This window comes from Saimiri boliviensis, chromosome 17, assembly GCF_048565385.1.
Source record: "Saimiri boliviensis isolate mSaiBol1 chromosome 17, mSaiBol1.pri, whole genome shotgun sequence".
Taxonomy (NCBI): domain Eukaryota; kingdom Metazoa; phylum Chordata; class Mammalia; order Primates; family Cebidae; genus Saimiri; species Saimiri boliviensis.
Window position 1 is genome coordinate 10705095 of NC_133465.1, and position 15153 is coordinate 10720247.

At 39.0% G+C, this 15153-nt stretch overlaps 1 protein-coding gene across 1 annotated transcript in view; it reads right to left on the reverse strand.

Moving 5' to 3' along the window:
* Positions 1-1916: 1916 nt before the first annotated feature.
* The window catches only part of MYH8 (myosin heavy chain 8), a 32106-nt gene continuing 18869 nt past the window's right edge, over positions 1917-15153 (reverse strand). The window contains exons 22-39 of the mRNA XM_039476795.2: positions 13459-13701; positions 13191-13367; positions 12967-13112; positions 12790-12880; positions 12302-12691; positions 11764-11890; positions 10980-11098; positions 10656-10852; positions 8989-9172; positions 8739-8904; positions 8516-8640; positions 7315-7623; positions 6434-6637; positions 5291-5416; positions 5030-5200; positions 4777-4881; positions 3930-4025; positions 1917-2186 (exon numbers count right to left, since the gene is read on the reverse strand). Coding sequence (XP_039332729.1) covers positions 2037-2186; positions 3930-4025; positions 4777-4881; positions 5030-5200; positions 5291-5416; positions 6434-6637; positions 7315-7623; positions 8516-8640; positions 8739-8904; positions 8989-9172; positions 10656-10852; positions 10980-11098; positions 11764-11890; positions 12302-12691; positions 12790-12880; positions 12967-13112; positions 13191-13367; positions 13459-13701 — 3126 coding nt within the window. The 3' untranslated portion in view covers positions 1917-2036. The remainder of the gene's footprint in view (positions 2187-3929; positions 4026-4776; positions 4882-5029; positions 5201-5290; positions 5417-6433; positions 6638-7314; positions 7624-8515; positions 8641-8738; positions 8905-8988; positions 9173-10655; positions 10853-10979; positions 11099-11763; positions 11891-12301; positions 12692-12789; positions 12881-12966; positions 13113-13190; positions 13368-13458; positions 13702-15153) is intronic.

Below are 15153 nucleotides of genomic sequence, written 5' to 3' on the forward strand. Positions count from 1 at the left end.
TGTTATTAACTTAGACACATTTGAGACTGTAAAAGATTGGGCCTAATAAGGGCTTGGAGGTTGGGGGAGAGTAAATGTTAGAAGATAGAAGAGGGTGTGCATAAAGTACAGTCTTTGTCTAGACTGCGTTTCTGTTCTGCTGCTTCCTCTCTTTCTGGAGGCCAAACATGTCTGTTCTACTCCATCAAGCCTTTTTTCGGTCTTATCTTCTGTCCCTCTTTTCATTAGTTCATTCTTTCTCTCTGTAGTCAAGAGAGAAAGAATATCCAATCTGACAATCCTAATACACTAGCTACCTTCAACAAATCTAGAATCCATTCGCTTCTCTGTCTCCTGATGATATTTTTCTGCCCTAAGCCACTGGCATGGTTTTTGTTGTTGTTAGTTTTTTTTTTTTTTTTTTTTTTTTTTTTTTTTTTTTTTTTTAGACAGGGTCTCACTCTGTCTTCCAAGCTGAAGTACAGTGGTGCAATCTTGGTTTATTGCAGCCTTGACTTCCCGGGCTCAGGTGATTGTCCCACTTCAGCTTCCTCAGTAGCTGGGACTACAGGTGTGTGCCACTACAACCCACTAATTTTTTTCTATTTTTAGTAGAGATGGGGTTTTGCCACATTGCTCAGGCTGGTCTTGAACTCTTGAGTTCAAGTGATCTGCCCACCTCGACCTCCCAAAGTGTTGGGATTCCAGGCGTTAGCCACTGACCCAGCTGCCACTGTCATTTTTTATCCTTTTTTTTCAGTAGGCTCCTAACTAGTTTCCCAGTTTTTGTCTTTTCTCCCTTAGTTTATTCTTAACACTGCAGCCAGAGTGAGTCTTTTAAATGTATGTTAACATTACCCTGCTCGAAACCCCCCAAAGCGTTCCCACTTCACTAAGGCAAAAGTCCTTAGAATGGCCCAGGGGTGATCTGGCCTCCTGTTATGCTTCTGTTATGCCTTAACTGTCTTATCTTGCTCATTTCCTACCTGCCCTTGCTTTCAGACCTTTGCGTTTTCTGTTCTCTGCCTGGACATGCTGTGTGCTCGTATACTCACTTGGTTTACTCTCTTGCTTCCTTCAGGTCGCTGCTCAAATGTCTTCTTACCAGAGAGACCTTCCTTCACTACTCTCTATAAAATAGTAAATGTGGCCGGGCGCAGTGGCTCACCCCTGTAATCCCAGCATTTGGGAGGCTCAGGTGGGTGGATCATGAGGTCAGGAGATCGAGACTATCCTGGCCAACATGGTGAAACCTCGTCTCTACTAAAAATACGAAAATTAGCCGGGTGTGGTGGCAGGCGCCTATAGTCCCAGCTACTCAGGAGGCTGAGGCAGGAAAATCGCTTGAACCTGGGAGGTGGAGGTTGCAGTGAGCCGAGATCATACCACTGCACTCCAGCCTGGCCACAGTTAGGCTGTCTCAGAAAAAAAGTAAAAAATAGAAAAAGCTTCCCTCCTACTTTTTAATTTCCCATTAGTACTTATCATCTGGCATGTTACATAGTTACGAATTTATTTATTGCTTTTCTTTCCTTGTGGAATATAAGTTCCTAGAGAGGAGAAAGTACATTTTGTTAATTGCTGTATGCACAGAACTTAAATAGTTCTGGCACATAGTAGGTGCTCATTATGTATTTGTGGAGTAAATGAATGGGCCTATCTGGAGGGGCAGCCTCAGGGAATGTTTTTCTTAGTAATTTGTAACAATCTGGAGAGATGTAATGGGAACAAGCTCAGCAAAAGATACTTGTGTGTGTGTTGTGGGGGTGGGGGTGTGAAGCCGTGGGAAAGGGATTGTTGGGTGGTTCTGAAGGTACAAAATACTGAATGCTCTGCAAAGCCGTCTATGATATTAAGATATTAATAGCTAGGTGAGAACTGTGAGCATAAATAAATAGCTTTGCAAGTGAAAAAAAATCAAAGTCCAGTTTAGTGTATAAATTTAATGTAGTTTTTATTTATTCAGCTTTAAGAGGAAAATAAACATATAGCAAGTGACCCAAAATAGCACATTTTGTGCCTTTCTTCAGTCACTTGCTAGCATCAGGCAGGTGTATTTACTCTGCACTGATTTTTGTGTGAACCTCGCGGCTCTTCACCCGCAGTTTGTTGACCTGGGACTCAGCGATGTCAGCGCGTTCCTCGGCCTCCTCCAGCTCGTGCTGAAGTTTGCGGAATTTAGCTAGATTAGCATTGGATTGTTCCTCCTGAGAATAGAGGTAAAATTGTGAGAATTAGACGATGTGGTTCTCATTGCCCTTATCACCAGACAGGATTAGTTTCTCAAATCAGGTATTTCCTTCTTATGGTCTATTTAGCATATCTGTCTTCAAATCTAGACAGAGGTTATAACCAACTGCAATTTTTACTTTAAAGAATGAAAGGAGAAGTCGCTTTGAAGTGGAGGGGATAGTCCCATATAAAGCCCATACATCCTTTTATGATGTATGTTCTGTGTGGAAAGGAGGAAGAGACCTCTAGACTTCAGTAAGAGACCCCTTATAGACTTCAGTAAGTAAATGTAAGGCCAAATTATAACTTGGGGAAATACCACTTTATATATATATATGTAATATTATGTATATACATATATATAAAGTGGTATTTATATATAAAGTGGTATATGTATACATATATATATAAAGTGGTATATATACATATATAATATATATTATAAATATATATCATATATATGTATATGTAAAAAATATGTATAAAATAAAAAATATAAAAAGATATATATACATACGTACATATATATATAAAGTGGCATTTCCCCACTTTATATATATTTATATATTATATATAAGATAATATATAATATATATTATATGTTATATATATTATATATATAATATATATATTATAATATATATAATTTATATTATATATATAATATATAAGATATATATACATAAAGTGGTATATATACATATAAAAAGTGGTATTATATATATATATGTATATATATATATATGTATTTGCCATGTATTTTGACTCTAGTATGTAAAGAAAGGGAAAAGGTGAGACTAGGAAGAAAGTCTCCCTCTGTTATTTGACACATTACCATTTGTGCCTCTCCCTTTTTTCTCTCTTTTTCTTCCTTTCTGTTTACTTCCTACCTATCACATGTGTCTGGAAGAGTGGAAGGAAAACCAGGACGGGTCTAAGGTGCAGAATATTCTGACATGTTCTTACAGTAGCTACAGCAAATGTGGGGAGAAGAGCCCCCACTGGTGACACTGATGACACTAGCAGTGAGTGAAGAAATGGAGTAAAAGATTGATGTTTGGCTTTTCAGAAATTGATTTTTTTCTATGTCTAGAGGGAGAGGACTATTTATGGTGGTATTAATTAAAGTTCCTACTGTATATTATTTGTAGCTATCAAGTAAGTGAGTTGTTTGGAACTTGCCCCCCTCGACCCTTACAAATTGCTTAATAATAAAAAATACCTTGGCCAGGCCTGGTGGCTCATGCCTGTAATTCCAGCACTTTGAGAGGCCGAGGCTGGTGAATCACTTGGAAGCAGGAGTTCGAGACCAGCCTGGCCAAATGGTGAAGGCCCGTCTCTACTGAAAATACAAAAATTAGCCAGGTGTGGTGGCGCATGCCTGTTGTCCCAGCTACTTGAGAGGCTGAGGCATGAGAATCACTTGAGCTTGGGAGGCAGAGGTTGCAATGAGCCAAGATCATGCCACTGCACTGCAGCCTGGGCAACACAGCAAGACCCTATCTCAAAAAAAAAAAAAAAAAAAAAAAAAAGTCTCTTTTTGAAGTCTTACTCTGTAATTTGGATTTTGGGGAAAATTCGTATTTATAAAATCATCCCTCTTAAAATATGAGCGGTAGATTTTCACTTTGTCTTCTTTCTTATTGACACATTCTTTTGAAACACTTTCTACTCCAAAAGAAATTTCCTTCTTTCCTCAAAGGCTTAAAGATACTTACAGCCTCCTCAGCTTGTCTCTTGTATGATTTCACCTTCGCCTGTAATTTATCTACCAAGTCCTGCAGCCTGAGAACATTCTTGCGATCTTCTTCAGTCTGAAAGGTTGAAAAAAAAAATCTGCATTCAATCCAAAGAAAAAAGCCTACTCTGGGTACTAAAATAAAATCATTTGGCATAATGGTAGGTGGACGTGGGGTAAACTTGATCAACTCTGAGATTTTCTTCATAGAATTAATAGTAGCACTCTTGTTAAATGCTTTGAGTGTACAGGCATGGTGTTAGTGATTGCACATATCCTCTCTAATCCTTACCTCCCTGTCCTGGAAAATAGATACTGTTACCCCTATTTTACTGGTAAAGAAACTGAGGTTTAGAGTTTTAAGTTCAAGAAGCAAGAAAAGGCCAGGTGCGGTGGCTCATGCCTGTAATCCCAGCACTTTGGGAGGCTGAGGTGGGTGGATCACGTGAGGTCGGGAGTTTGACACTAACCTGACCAACATCGAGAAACCCCATCTCTACTAAAAATACAAAATTAGCCAGGTGAAGTGGTGCATACCTGTAATCTCAGCTACTCAGGAGGCTGAGGCAGGAGAATCACTTGAACCTGAGAGGCGGAGTTGCAGTGAGCTGAGAACATGTGTTCTTTACTCTCATGCTATTTTCTAAACTTCAGAAATCTAAAGGCCTCCCTAAGTTTAATATAGGTCCGTGATAAGCAACTGGCTTTACTGCTTATATGTACTGAGTTAATTTGTATTTGTTTGTGAGTGGCATATAAATAGTCATAAGGTTTCAATTTCCTTCTGGGCAGGAAGACTGGATATTCTGGAAAACTATTCCCTTTACCTGGTAGGTGAGTTCTTTTACTCGTCTCTCATGTTTACGTAAACCTTTAACAGCCTCTGCGTTACGTTTCTGTTCATTTTCAACCTCTCCTTCAAGCTCACGTACCTGCAGCCGAGAAAAATACTTACACAGTGAGTCTTGGGGGTGGGTGTTCCCAGCCCCAGGACAGGATGGGAGTCTTGAGTAGGAAGAGAGAAAAGTAGAGAGAGTGTCCTTTTTCCCTTCCCAGATTTAGACAGTGTGAGACACACACCCTGGCCTCCAGTTTCTGGATCTGCTTCTTCCCGCCCTTCAGCGCCAGCTGCTCGGCCTCGTCTAGACGGTGCTGCAGGTCCTTCACCGTCTGCTCCAGGTTCTTCTTCATCCGCTCAAGGTGGGCGCTGGTGTCCTGCTCCTTCTTCAGCTCCTCCGCCATCATGGCGGCCTAATTAGGAAATACATTAAGAATGTAATGAAACTTGATGATAGCAGGTAGCATATGTGTATCAGTAAGACAAATGTTCATCTTGCTCACATCAGTGATGGCCTTCTTGGCTTTCTCTTCTGCATTGCGTGATTCTTGGATTACTTCTTCCATTTCACTTTGGAGTTGGGAAACATCATTTTCTAATTTCTTCTTGGTGTTGATGAGGCTGGTATTCTATTAAAAATAGTGGAAATTTACAAAATTTGCAGTTTGCCCTCTTGGGATTTTACAGGTGTCTTATTTGTTGGTTTGTGCAGGGGACCTGCTGGCAACATTTCGCTAAACTTTAATTATTTGTTCAGTGCAAAATGTTAATTATTTGCAAGATTGGAACTCCTTTCCGCTCCCCCTCCCTAGTGTCCATCTGATTTATGCATAAGGACTTCCAAGGTCTAAGAATGCCTTTATTGTTATACATTAGTTAATTGTTCTTTCAGTTATATTTCAGTTAGACATCACTAGTTACTCTATCTCTAGAAGGTTGGAAATAGAAAAGAATAGATTCGTTTTGTAAGTGGCAGGCACTGAGAGTTTCTTGCTTAGGAGGAATCTATTCTCTGTGAACTTTCATGATTTGTTTCCTTGAAGAGCACTGAATTTGTCTGATGAAAACATATTCTTAAGATTTCAACTCAGTGTTTCTCAAAGAGAAGCTATATTGTCTCAGTGGGTACTTGGAAATGCTTACGGGCAGATATTTTTGGTTATCAAAATGGCTAGGGGGTGCTACTGCATGTAATGCCTAGGCAGTTCAGGGATGCTAAATGTGCTGCAAGGCATGGGGGACAGTGAACACAACAGTGCTAAACGCGTGAGTGCTCACGATGAGAAACACTGCAAGGAACATTTTCAGATTTTGGAGGCAGCAGGTATCTTTACTCAATATTATTCTACCTCATGGTTTCCAAAATAATCTGAATAGCCAAACTTTATTTTTAAATAAAAAAGTAATAACCTTTTTTTTGGTGGTGGGGGGGTAGAAACCCTAAGAAAGAAACAGGAACACACACACCCCAAAAAAAAAAAATCCACATAATCCAATTACCCTAAGATAATGGCAATGAGTATTTTTGAGCATCTCCCCGATCCTTGTTTACATACACATATTTACACAAATTGAGTACTTTTGTGTTGTAATTCTAATGCATCACCTACCAGTACACTAGCATTAGTTTGATGTGAGGGTCTCACCTGGGTGTGGAGGAGCTGGACACGCTCACTAGCATCCAGGAGCTCCTGTTCTGCGATTTTCCTGCTCCTGTCTGTCTGTTCCAGAGTGGCCCGCAGCTCCTCAATCTCAGCCTGCAGCAGGTTGGCTCTGCGCTCCACGATCGCCAGCTGCTCCTTCAAGTCCTCTTGGCAACGGAGAGCATCATCCAGGTGGAGCTGGGTTTCCTGTTAAGTGAAAAAAAGAAAAAGGTCTTAGGTGTTCTGAAGAGGATTTGAAGATGCCAGGAGATGAACTGGAAGACTGCACTGGTGCCAGGAACAGATGACATATGCCTGTCGTTTGAGTGCATCTGAGTATAGTTATGTCATTTTCTTAGGGTGAGAGAGAATTATCAGGAGACATAGATTCTTGTTCTATTTCTGCCATTAACTGGTTATCATTTCCTGTGTAAGTCACTAATGTCTGTCATTTGTGGAGGATTTTCCATATGCTCTCCCAGGACTTGACATCTGTTATTTCATTTGATCCTCACATAACTCTGTGAGGTGGGTAGTTTCATTCTTATTTTGAAGAAGAAACAGAGGTTCTGAGAGGTTAAATACTTGCTTAAAATCAGGCAGCTAGTAAATGACAAAACTAAAACTCAACCTCAGGCCTGTTTGGGGCCCAAGTCTGTCCACTTTCTTTCGTATCATACTCTAATGTCTAGGCGTCTGTTTGTTATTCTACGTAACATTTTCTTAAAAAGATTATGTTCTATGTGTATTTAATTCAGCTCCCTTTGTGCTGTCAGCCGTATAATTTGTTAAGAGAAGCAAAGGATGGCTTAAGAAAGTGTTTGGGAAATGGAAGACAGGTACTTCCCCTGCTTCATCTGGGAGGCTAATGTGGACCCACTTACCTTCAGCATTCCTTGGGTGTTCCTGTAGTTCCTTAAACTCTCTGCAGCTAAGCGATTGGCATGGTTCAGCTGGATTTCCATTTCATTTAGATCTCCTTCCATTTTCTTCTTGACTCTCAGAGCATCATTTCTGCTTCTAATCTCAGCATCCAGTGTGCTCTGCATTGTCTCCACGACTCTAATGTGGTTTCTCTTCAGCTGATCAATTTCCTCATCTTTTTCTGCAATTTTTCTATCAACTTCAGACTTGACTTGGTTTAGCTCAAGCTGGATACGTAGAATCTTTCCTTCTTCGTGTTCAAGAGATGCCTTAGCAAAACAGTCATCAATTAATAATGGAGAAGAACTGCAGTATTTGGAGTATATTCCCTCACGAGGCAAACTCTTGTTAATATCAGTTTGTCTAATCTTACAAAGTATAATACAGTAGTTCTGGGAATCTTCTAGGTAAATCATTATTTTGTTTATTTAGTGGCAGATTATATAGGGCAGCTCTGCAATAAAGGTGCTTTGTGCTGTACGAATATTATTCATATTAGTACTAATAAAAATAATTAAATTCATGTATAGTAAATATGAACTCTCAATCTGTTTTATAAATTAAAATGTTCTTATGTGATACACTAAGCCCTGGCCTAGAACCTGTCAGTTTTAAAATATATTAATTTTTTTCTGATTACATAATAAATGTGCATTGTATAATGTGGGGGCAAACATAAAAACAAAGGAAAAACTACCTGTTGGTCCCCCAGTAAGAGATAAATATTTTAATGTGGTGTATTTTTTCTAGTGTTTTTTCCTACTTCTATATATTTTTACATAATCAAAATTATATTGTCTATGCACATTTGTGTCTTTAAAAATTATTGCCTACTATAAAATATTTTTCCAAAATAATAATTAATGACTATAAAATTTCATCATATGGCTGTTCTGTAATGTACTTACTTTTGTTCTTAGATTGGACATCTTTGTCTTAAAGCTTTACTCCATTTGACATTTTTTTGGGAGAGGAATACATCTTAGAAATAGAATTGCTGGGTCAGAGTATTTACATTTTTAAGGCTTTTGATAACTATTGCCAAGTTACCCTTCATAAAGGTCCTTTGAGTTTAAATTATCACTAACCCTATTTTTCTGGGTTTTTCTTAACTGATGTTTCTCTTTGTTTTTCCATAACATAGTAGAGGGTAATACTTACCTCTGCTTCCTCTAAAGCAGCCTGAATTTCACATTTCTCTTGTTCTACTTGCTTCTTTATTTTCTCCAATTCATGAATTTGCTTTCCTCCCTCTGCAATCTGCTCAGTGAGGTCAGAAATCTCCTCTGTGGTTGAACAGACAAGAGAGACATGGTCAGAAAGATGGCAACATGGAAAGGTCCTCTCAGGGATGTATGGGGTAGGAAGGACCGTGAGGACTCACGTTGTAAGTTCTTATTTTCTCTTCTTAGCGTTTCAAGTTGATCCAGGGATTCCTCATATGCATTCTTCACCTTGAACAGCTCGGTGCTGAGAGAACGGGACTCCTTCTGGGAGGCCTCAAGTTCAGCCTGAGTTTCCTCATACTTCTGTTTCCATTCTGATAGGACCTGAAAAGCAATAAATTATTAGTTGATGCAGGGAGAAACGAAGACCAAGTAAAACACTCTTAAAGTTTAAGCAGTCTGGGCCACCTTGTCAAAGTTCCTTTGCTTCTTATCAAGAGCTGCACAGGCTGCATTAGATCTTTCCACATCAAGCATGAGGTCTTCAACTTCATTCTGGAGCCGCTGCTTCGTCTTTTCAAGGGAAGCACACTTGGCATTCACAGCTTCTACGTGTTCCTCAGCTTCCTGCAGGCGCTGGGCCAACTTTTTCCTGAAAAGTTAGCCAGGCAGTCAGGAGAATGGCTAAGACCAGAAGCAAAGTGGTAACCTCCTTGGTCCCTTTTCACAGTCTTGTGTTTTTTTCCCTTTTCTTTTTTATTTTTGAGAGACAGAGTCTTGCCCTGTTGCCCAGGCTGGAATGCAGTGGTGTGATCTTGGCTCACTGCAACCTCCACCTCCCAGGTTGAAGCAACTCTCTTGCCTCAGCTTCACAAGTAGCTGGGACTACAGTCACGCACCACCACACCCAGCTAGTTTGTGTGTGTGTGTGTGTGTGTGTGTGTGTGTGTGTGTGTGTGTGTGTGTGTTTTAGAAGAGACAGGGTTTCATTATATGTTGGCCAAGCTGGTCTCAAACTCCTGACCTCAGGTGATCTGCCTGCCTCAGCCTCCCAAAGTGCTGGGATTATAGGCGTGAGCCACCGTGCCTGGCCACAAATCCTATTTCTATACTGGCAAATAACATATGATTTCAAAATTGTGGCAGCCAGAACTGCGTTCTAGGTTGGTAAACGGTATGGAGAGGTCCAAAGTGGTGAAGAGTTGGAAACAAGTCCTTGAAATATTGAATTCTTAGAGGCTGCTGTTGGTGCTGCCACTGTGTGTGCCTTACTACTTAAGTAACTCAGGATTTTCAAGACTTCTGATTGAATATGACTGTGGAAAATGATTAGCCAGGACAGTCTTTCTGTTGGACGTATATATCCATTCTCACTCCAGTACAAATTTGAGGTTAACCAGACATTTTACTGACCAGAAATATACTGAGAATATTCATTTGCTTTCTCAGACTTTACATTCCATTTTATGTAATTTTGTCCCTAGAGAATAGCCAGTTTCTTCTAATCATTGTATTTGGAAAATCTCCCCAGGGAAAGAAACTGATAGATAAATCAGGACAATTCATGCAGTTTAAACAAAGGCAGGCTTTGTTCCCTTCTGAATTGTCTCCTTTCTCAATTCATTTTCAGTTGTGTGCCAAGTACACATCCTTAGGGCAGAGAAAAGCCTTTGGCTTAATGCTCGAGGAGATCTACTTGAAAGTCTTTGTTTGTCTATGTGCAGACTAAGGCTTTACTTTATTTATGCCAACCCTAAACATTATGTATGGTCTGGTGGTCTCCAACGTGAGTTTTAACAGGTATGTTTTCTACTCAGTGCTTAAGAAGGTGGGCTGTGGAATCAGAATGACAGGTTCCAAACCCAGCTGTGCCATTTATTTAGGAGATACTATATATATATATATAGTATATACATGTATATATACACATATATATGATATATATATATAGTATATACATGTATATATACACATATATATGGTATATACATATCTATATCTATCTATATATATTTATAAAATACTTGACTCACTATGTACTCAATAAATGCTAGCTTTTGCTATTGTTATGTTATCATCATCATAAATATCACAGCTGCTTCTGGGAGTTTCTTTTGTAGAGTTCACACACGCACTTGGCCTCCTCCAGCTCCTCTGTGCGCTGGATGGCGTCCGTCTCGTATTTGGTCCTCCACTGGGCAACCTCAGTGTTGGCCTTGGACAGCGCCCTCTGCAGCTCGGCTTTGCCTTCCTGCTCCTCCTCATACTGTTCCCGCAGCAGGTCGCAGTCATGGCGGGAGGACTGCAGGGCGTGTGCCAGGGCGTTCTTGGCCTGCAGAAGTAGCAGTTCAGTGACATAAATTTATGTATTCAGTGATACTTAACGTATACATACCAAGTAAAGCCTAACTGGGCATGTTTAGATTTTGTTAGTCAAAAAGATCTTTGACAAAACTCACTTTAGTTTCTTCCTCCAGTTGACGTTTCAGCTCTTCAATCTGCTGAGTAGATGCTTGCTTGCTCCTTGAAAGCTGAGAGACTAAAGCATCTTTCTCATCTAATTGTCGGGAATATTCACCTAGGAATAATAGATGGAAGGCAATTTTTTACTGGCATAAAAATAAACCTAAACCTTTTATATTTATATGTACGTGTGTGTGTGTGTGTGTGTGTGTGTGTGTGTGTGTGTGTGTATGTGTGTGTGTGTATACATATACATATACACAAGTTGCATATTCCTTATCTGAAATGCTTGGGACCAGAAATATTTCAGATTTCAGATTTTTGCTTGATTTTAGAATATTTATATTACATTTACTAGTTCAGGATCCTTAATCCGAAAATCTGAAATGTTGCAGTAAGTGTTTCTTTACGACATCATGTCAGCACTCAGTTTTGAATTTTGGAGCATTTCAGATTTTGGATTTTCAGATTAGGGATACTCAACGTGCGTGTCTGTGTCTGTGTGTGCCTGTGTGTGTGTGAGATGTGTTTAATTGACACTTCATCGGCTTCTGAGCATTTTTATAGAACTGGTTAGAACCAGAGATTTAAAAGCATCATTGCCATATTAGTTTGCAAATAAACTTGTCTGTTTAATCTAGCTTTCTTTCCTTTTTGACCTTCTTAGCAAACTCTGATCATTTGCTTATCTTTCTTTAAAGTGCGAGTATTGCTATTTATTAAAATCCCTAGAGTTCTTTTTACTTAGTCCATGGTTTTGGGACTCAGAGATGTCTTTACCCGCTTCTGTCTGCAGGCGTGCTCTCTGTGCTGTGAGGTCATTGATCAGCCGCTGCTGCTCTTCTTCCTTGGTCTTAAGTTCACTCACTTGATCTTCTAGGGTGCGGCACATCTTTTCAAGGTTTCCCTACAGGATATGTAGCAGTGAAAGATGAGACACCAAATGCAATAAAAAAGGTTAAAACTTTATTCTTAAAATATTTTTACAGTAAATAAATTCATGTCAAGTGTCAATAGAAAGTTAGGACATGAACTCTGGAACATGCAAGAATTTAGGCATAGTGAGTGCATAATGTGCCTAAAGTGGTCGTTGTTGGAGACCATTCATTTATTCCAATGATATTGACACTCCTTAAAGTGGATTTTGAAATCATCTTAATAGATCATAACCAGCATTTAAAAAAATAAAATAGAATGGGATATATTAGGTTAGAAAATATTTGAGTAGTGGTCTAAAATGCCTGCAAGCAATGTTTAGTGATAGAGAGCAATGGGTGTTCTTATAGATGATTACCCTCATTTAGAGAGTATTGGGTACCTTGGCTTTGGAAATGGCCTCTGCGTTACTGCTGAGATCATCAATCTCCATCTTCAGCTCACTCTTCTCCTTCTCCAGCTTCTGTTTGACCCGCTGCAGGTTGTCAATCTGCTCCCCAAGTTCAGCCATACTGTCTGCGTGCTTCTTCCGAAGAGCAGCCCCTGTCGCTTCATGCTGCAGGGTAGCCTCCTCCAGGTCCCTGCGCAGCTTCTGAAACTCAGCCTCCCGCTTCTTGTTCAATTCTACCTGAGCAGAAGTTGCCCCACCGGCTTCTTCCAGCCTCTCACTGATCTCCTCCAGTTCCTGGGAGAGGTCAGAGCGCTGCTTCTCTGCTTTGGCCCGGGAGGCCCGCTCTGCCTCGATTTCTTCCTCCAGCTCCTCAATGCGGGCCTGGGAACAAAAAAAGCACATTAACATAAACTCAATCTCAATTCAGTGTTGTTGTTTTTTTTTTGGTGTGCAGAAAAAATAGAAGTGAGTTGACTAACCTGCAACTCTTTGATTTTCTTCTGTAGTTGAATTTCTACAGCTTGCTCATCTTCAATTTTGCTTATCAAATTGCTAATTTCAAATTCTTTCCTTTAGACAGAAGAACAAGATGTATTAATACTCATATGAATTGGAAGATAGTATCACATAGAAGTTTTTTTCTAAAACGCTCCTACTTTTTAAGCTTTTCATCAAGTTGCTGTTTGTCATTTTCTATATCCATTGTGGATTCTTGGGCCAATTTCAGGTCACCCTCCAGTTTCCTCTTTGCTCTTTCTAGATCCATTCGAAGTTTCTTTTCTTGTTCCAGAGACCCTTCAAGCTAATAAGAAAGTTAATATAGTAAAAATTAAAAGTATATTAAAAAAATCTTTCAAAGGGATATTAAAAATGTGCTTACATCATCCACTTGCTGTTCCAGCTTGCTTTTAGCTTTGGTCAGGGTGTTGACTTTGTCCTCCTCTGCCTGCAGGTCATCCAGGGTCTGCTGGTGAGCCTCTTGGAGAGCCTTCTTCTCCTTGGTCAGCTTAGCGATGGTTTCATCCAGGCCGGCCATCTCTTCTGTAAGATTTTTCACCTACAAAGGTTAAGAAGGAGATTATTTCTCCTATAAAGCAATTTAGTTGGTGGCAGAACCTCTATATAGTATTGTAGGGTGTGATTGATACCTTGTTCTCTGTGGCATGTTTCTCCTTCTCAACCTTGGCCAGTGTCAGCTCAAGGTCGTCAATGTCTTTCTTGAGCTCTGAACATTCATCCTCCAGTTTCCTCTTCTTGGCTGTCAGCTCAGCATTGATCTCTTCTTCCTCCTCAGTTCTCTCAGTCACCTCTTTGATTTTGGCCTCAAGTTGGATTTTGTTTTTAATCAGTTGCTCACACCTTTCCTCTGCATCAGCCAAGCTATCTGCTTCCTGTGGAGAGATGATATTAAGAGTCTGTTACTTATTTTGAAACTTGTTTTTTGTGCAAAAATAAGTGTTTTATTGAATTCAATTGAATTTTTCAGTATGAATATAAATTTAATTAATTGAACATTATTACATAGTCCGGAGAAATGCAGCTTATTAGAAGTGAGACTATAGCTTTAGAAGCAAACTAGTTTGCAAAGTGACTGGTTTGGAGCTATTAAGTATTTAAAAAATAATTTGCAGAAGAGTGGAAAGACCTCTAAATAGGACAAAAAGAAGCCTGAGTTCTTGTTCCAATATTGTTTTTATATGTATGACTTTGGGCAAATTGCTTTATTCCTCCTATTCTCAATGTTGTTTTTACATATTTCAAAGGGGGTTGGAATAAATAATTGCTAAGAGCTTTTTAGCTGTAATATTGGAAGACTTTGATTTAGTTATATTGGTTAGTTTTGATTTTGATCATTCCCTGGCCTCCTCAAACCACTAATTGCGAGGCTGTGTTGAAAAAAGAAAAAGAAGAAAAATAACTTAAATACATTTCCATGTAGTATTTTTTAACACACTAAAACCTTCCTGATAGTTCATACCATGCTATGATTGTTCAAAATTTAGATTTCCGTGTAAAGAATTACCCATTAGTCTTAAGATGAATTTTATTTTTTTTGAATCTTTTACCTCAACTTTTTATTTTGAAAAATGTTAAACTTACAGAATAGCTGTGTGAATAATCTAATAAATTGCCATATACTATTTACCTAAATCCTCAGATTGTTAGCATTTCACTATTTTTTTCTCTCTCTAAATACCCACACATGTATATGCACATGCACGCACACACACACACACACACACACACACACACACAAAACCTTCTCCTAAATCATTTTAAAGTAAATGGCAGATATCATGATATTTTAGCATTTCTCTCCTAAGAACATGAGCATTCTCCTATATAACTATATTACTGTTACTACAAATGAGAATATTATCACTGATACAATAATATTATCTAATATTTAGTCTATATTCAGATTTCCCCAGTATCACAAAAATATTCTTTAACTTTTGTGGGTTTCATTGTTTTATTTTTATATATAATATGGGCAGCAGGCCGAAATTGCAACATAATTTTCAGAGAGTTATACAGTTGACTAGGCTAGAGGTTCTTCTGCCCAGGACAGTTCTAGTTAAGGAAAGATTGATGAACTGTTTTTAGCCCTTTCTGCTTTTGTGCTTTTGTTTGCTTTCATTTTCCTGTTCACCTTCTAAATCTGGTTAATGTGGAAAGCCTATACTGAGCTCCTGAAATTTTGAAAATTTTCAAACCCATATGTCAAATTAGGAAAAAAAGTAGAATGAATAGTGATATATTATCAACCTAGATTCAGCAGTTAAGTTCTCCACATTTGCTTTGTTCATCCCATTTGTGGCCCTCTCCCCTCCCCCTGTAAT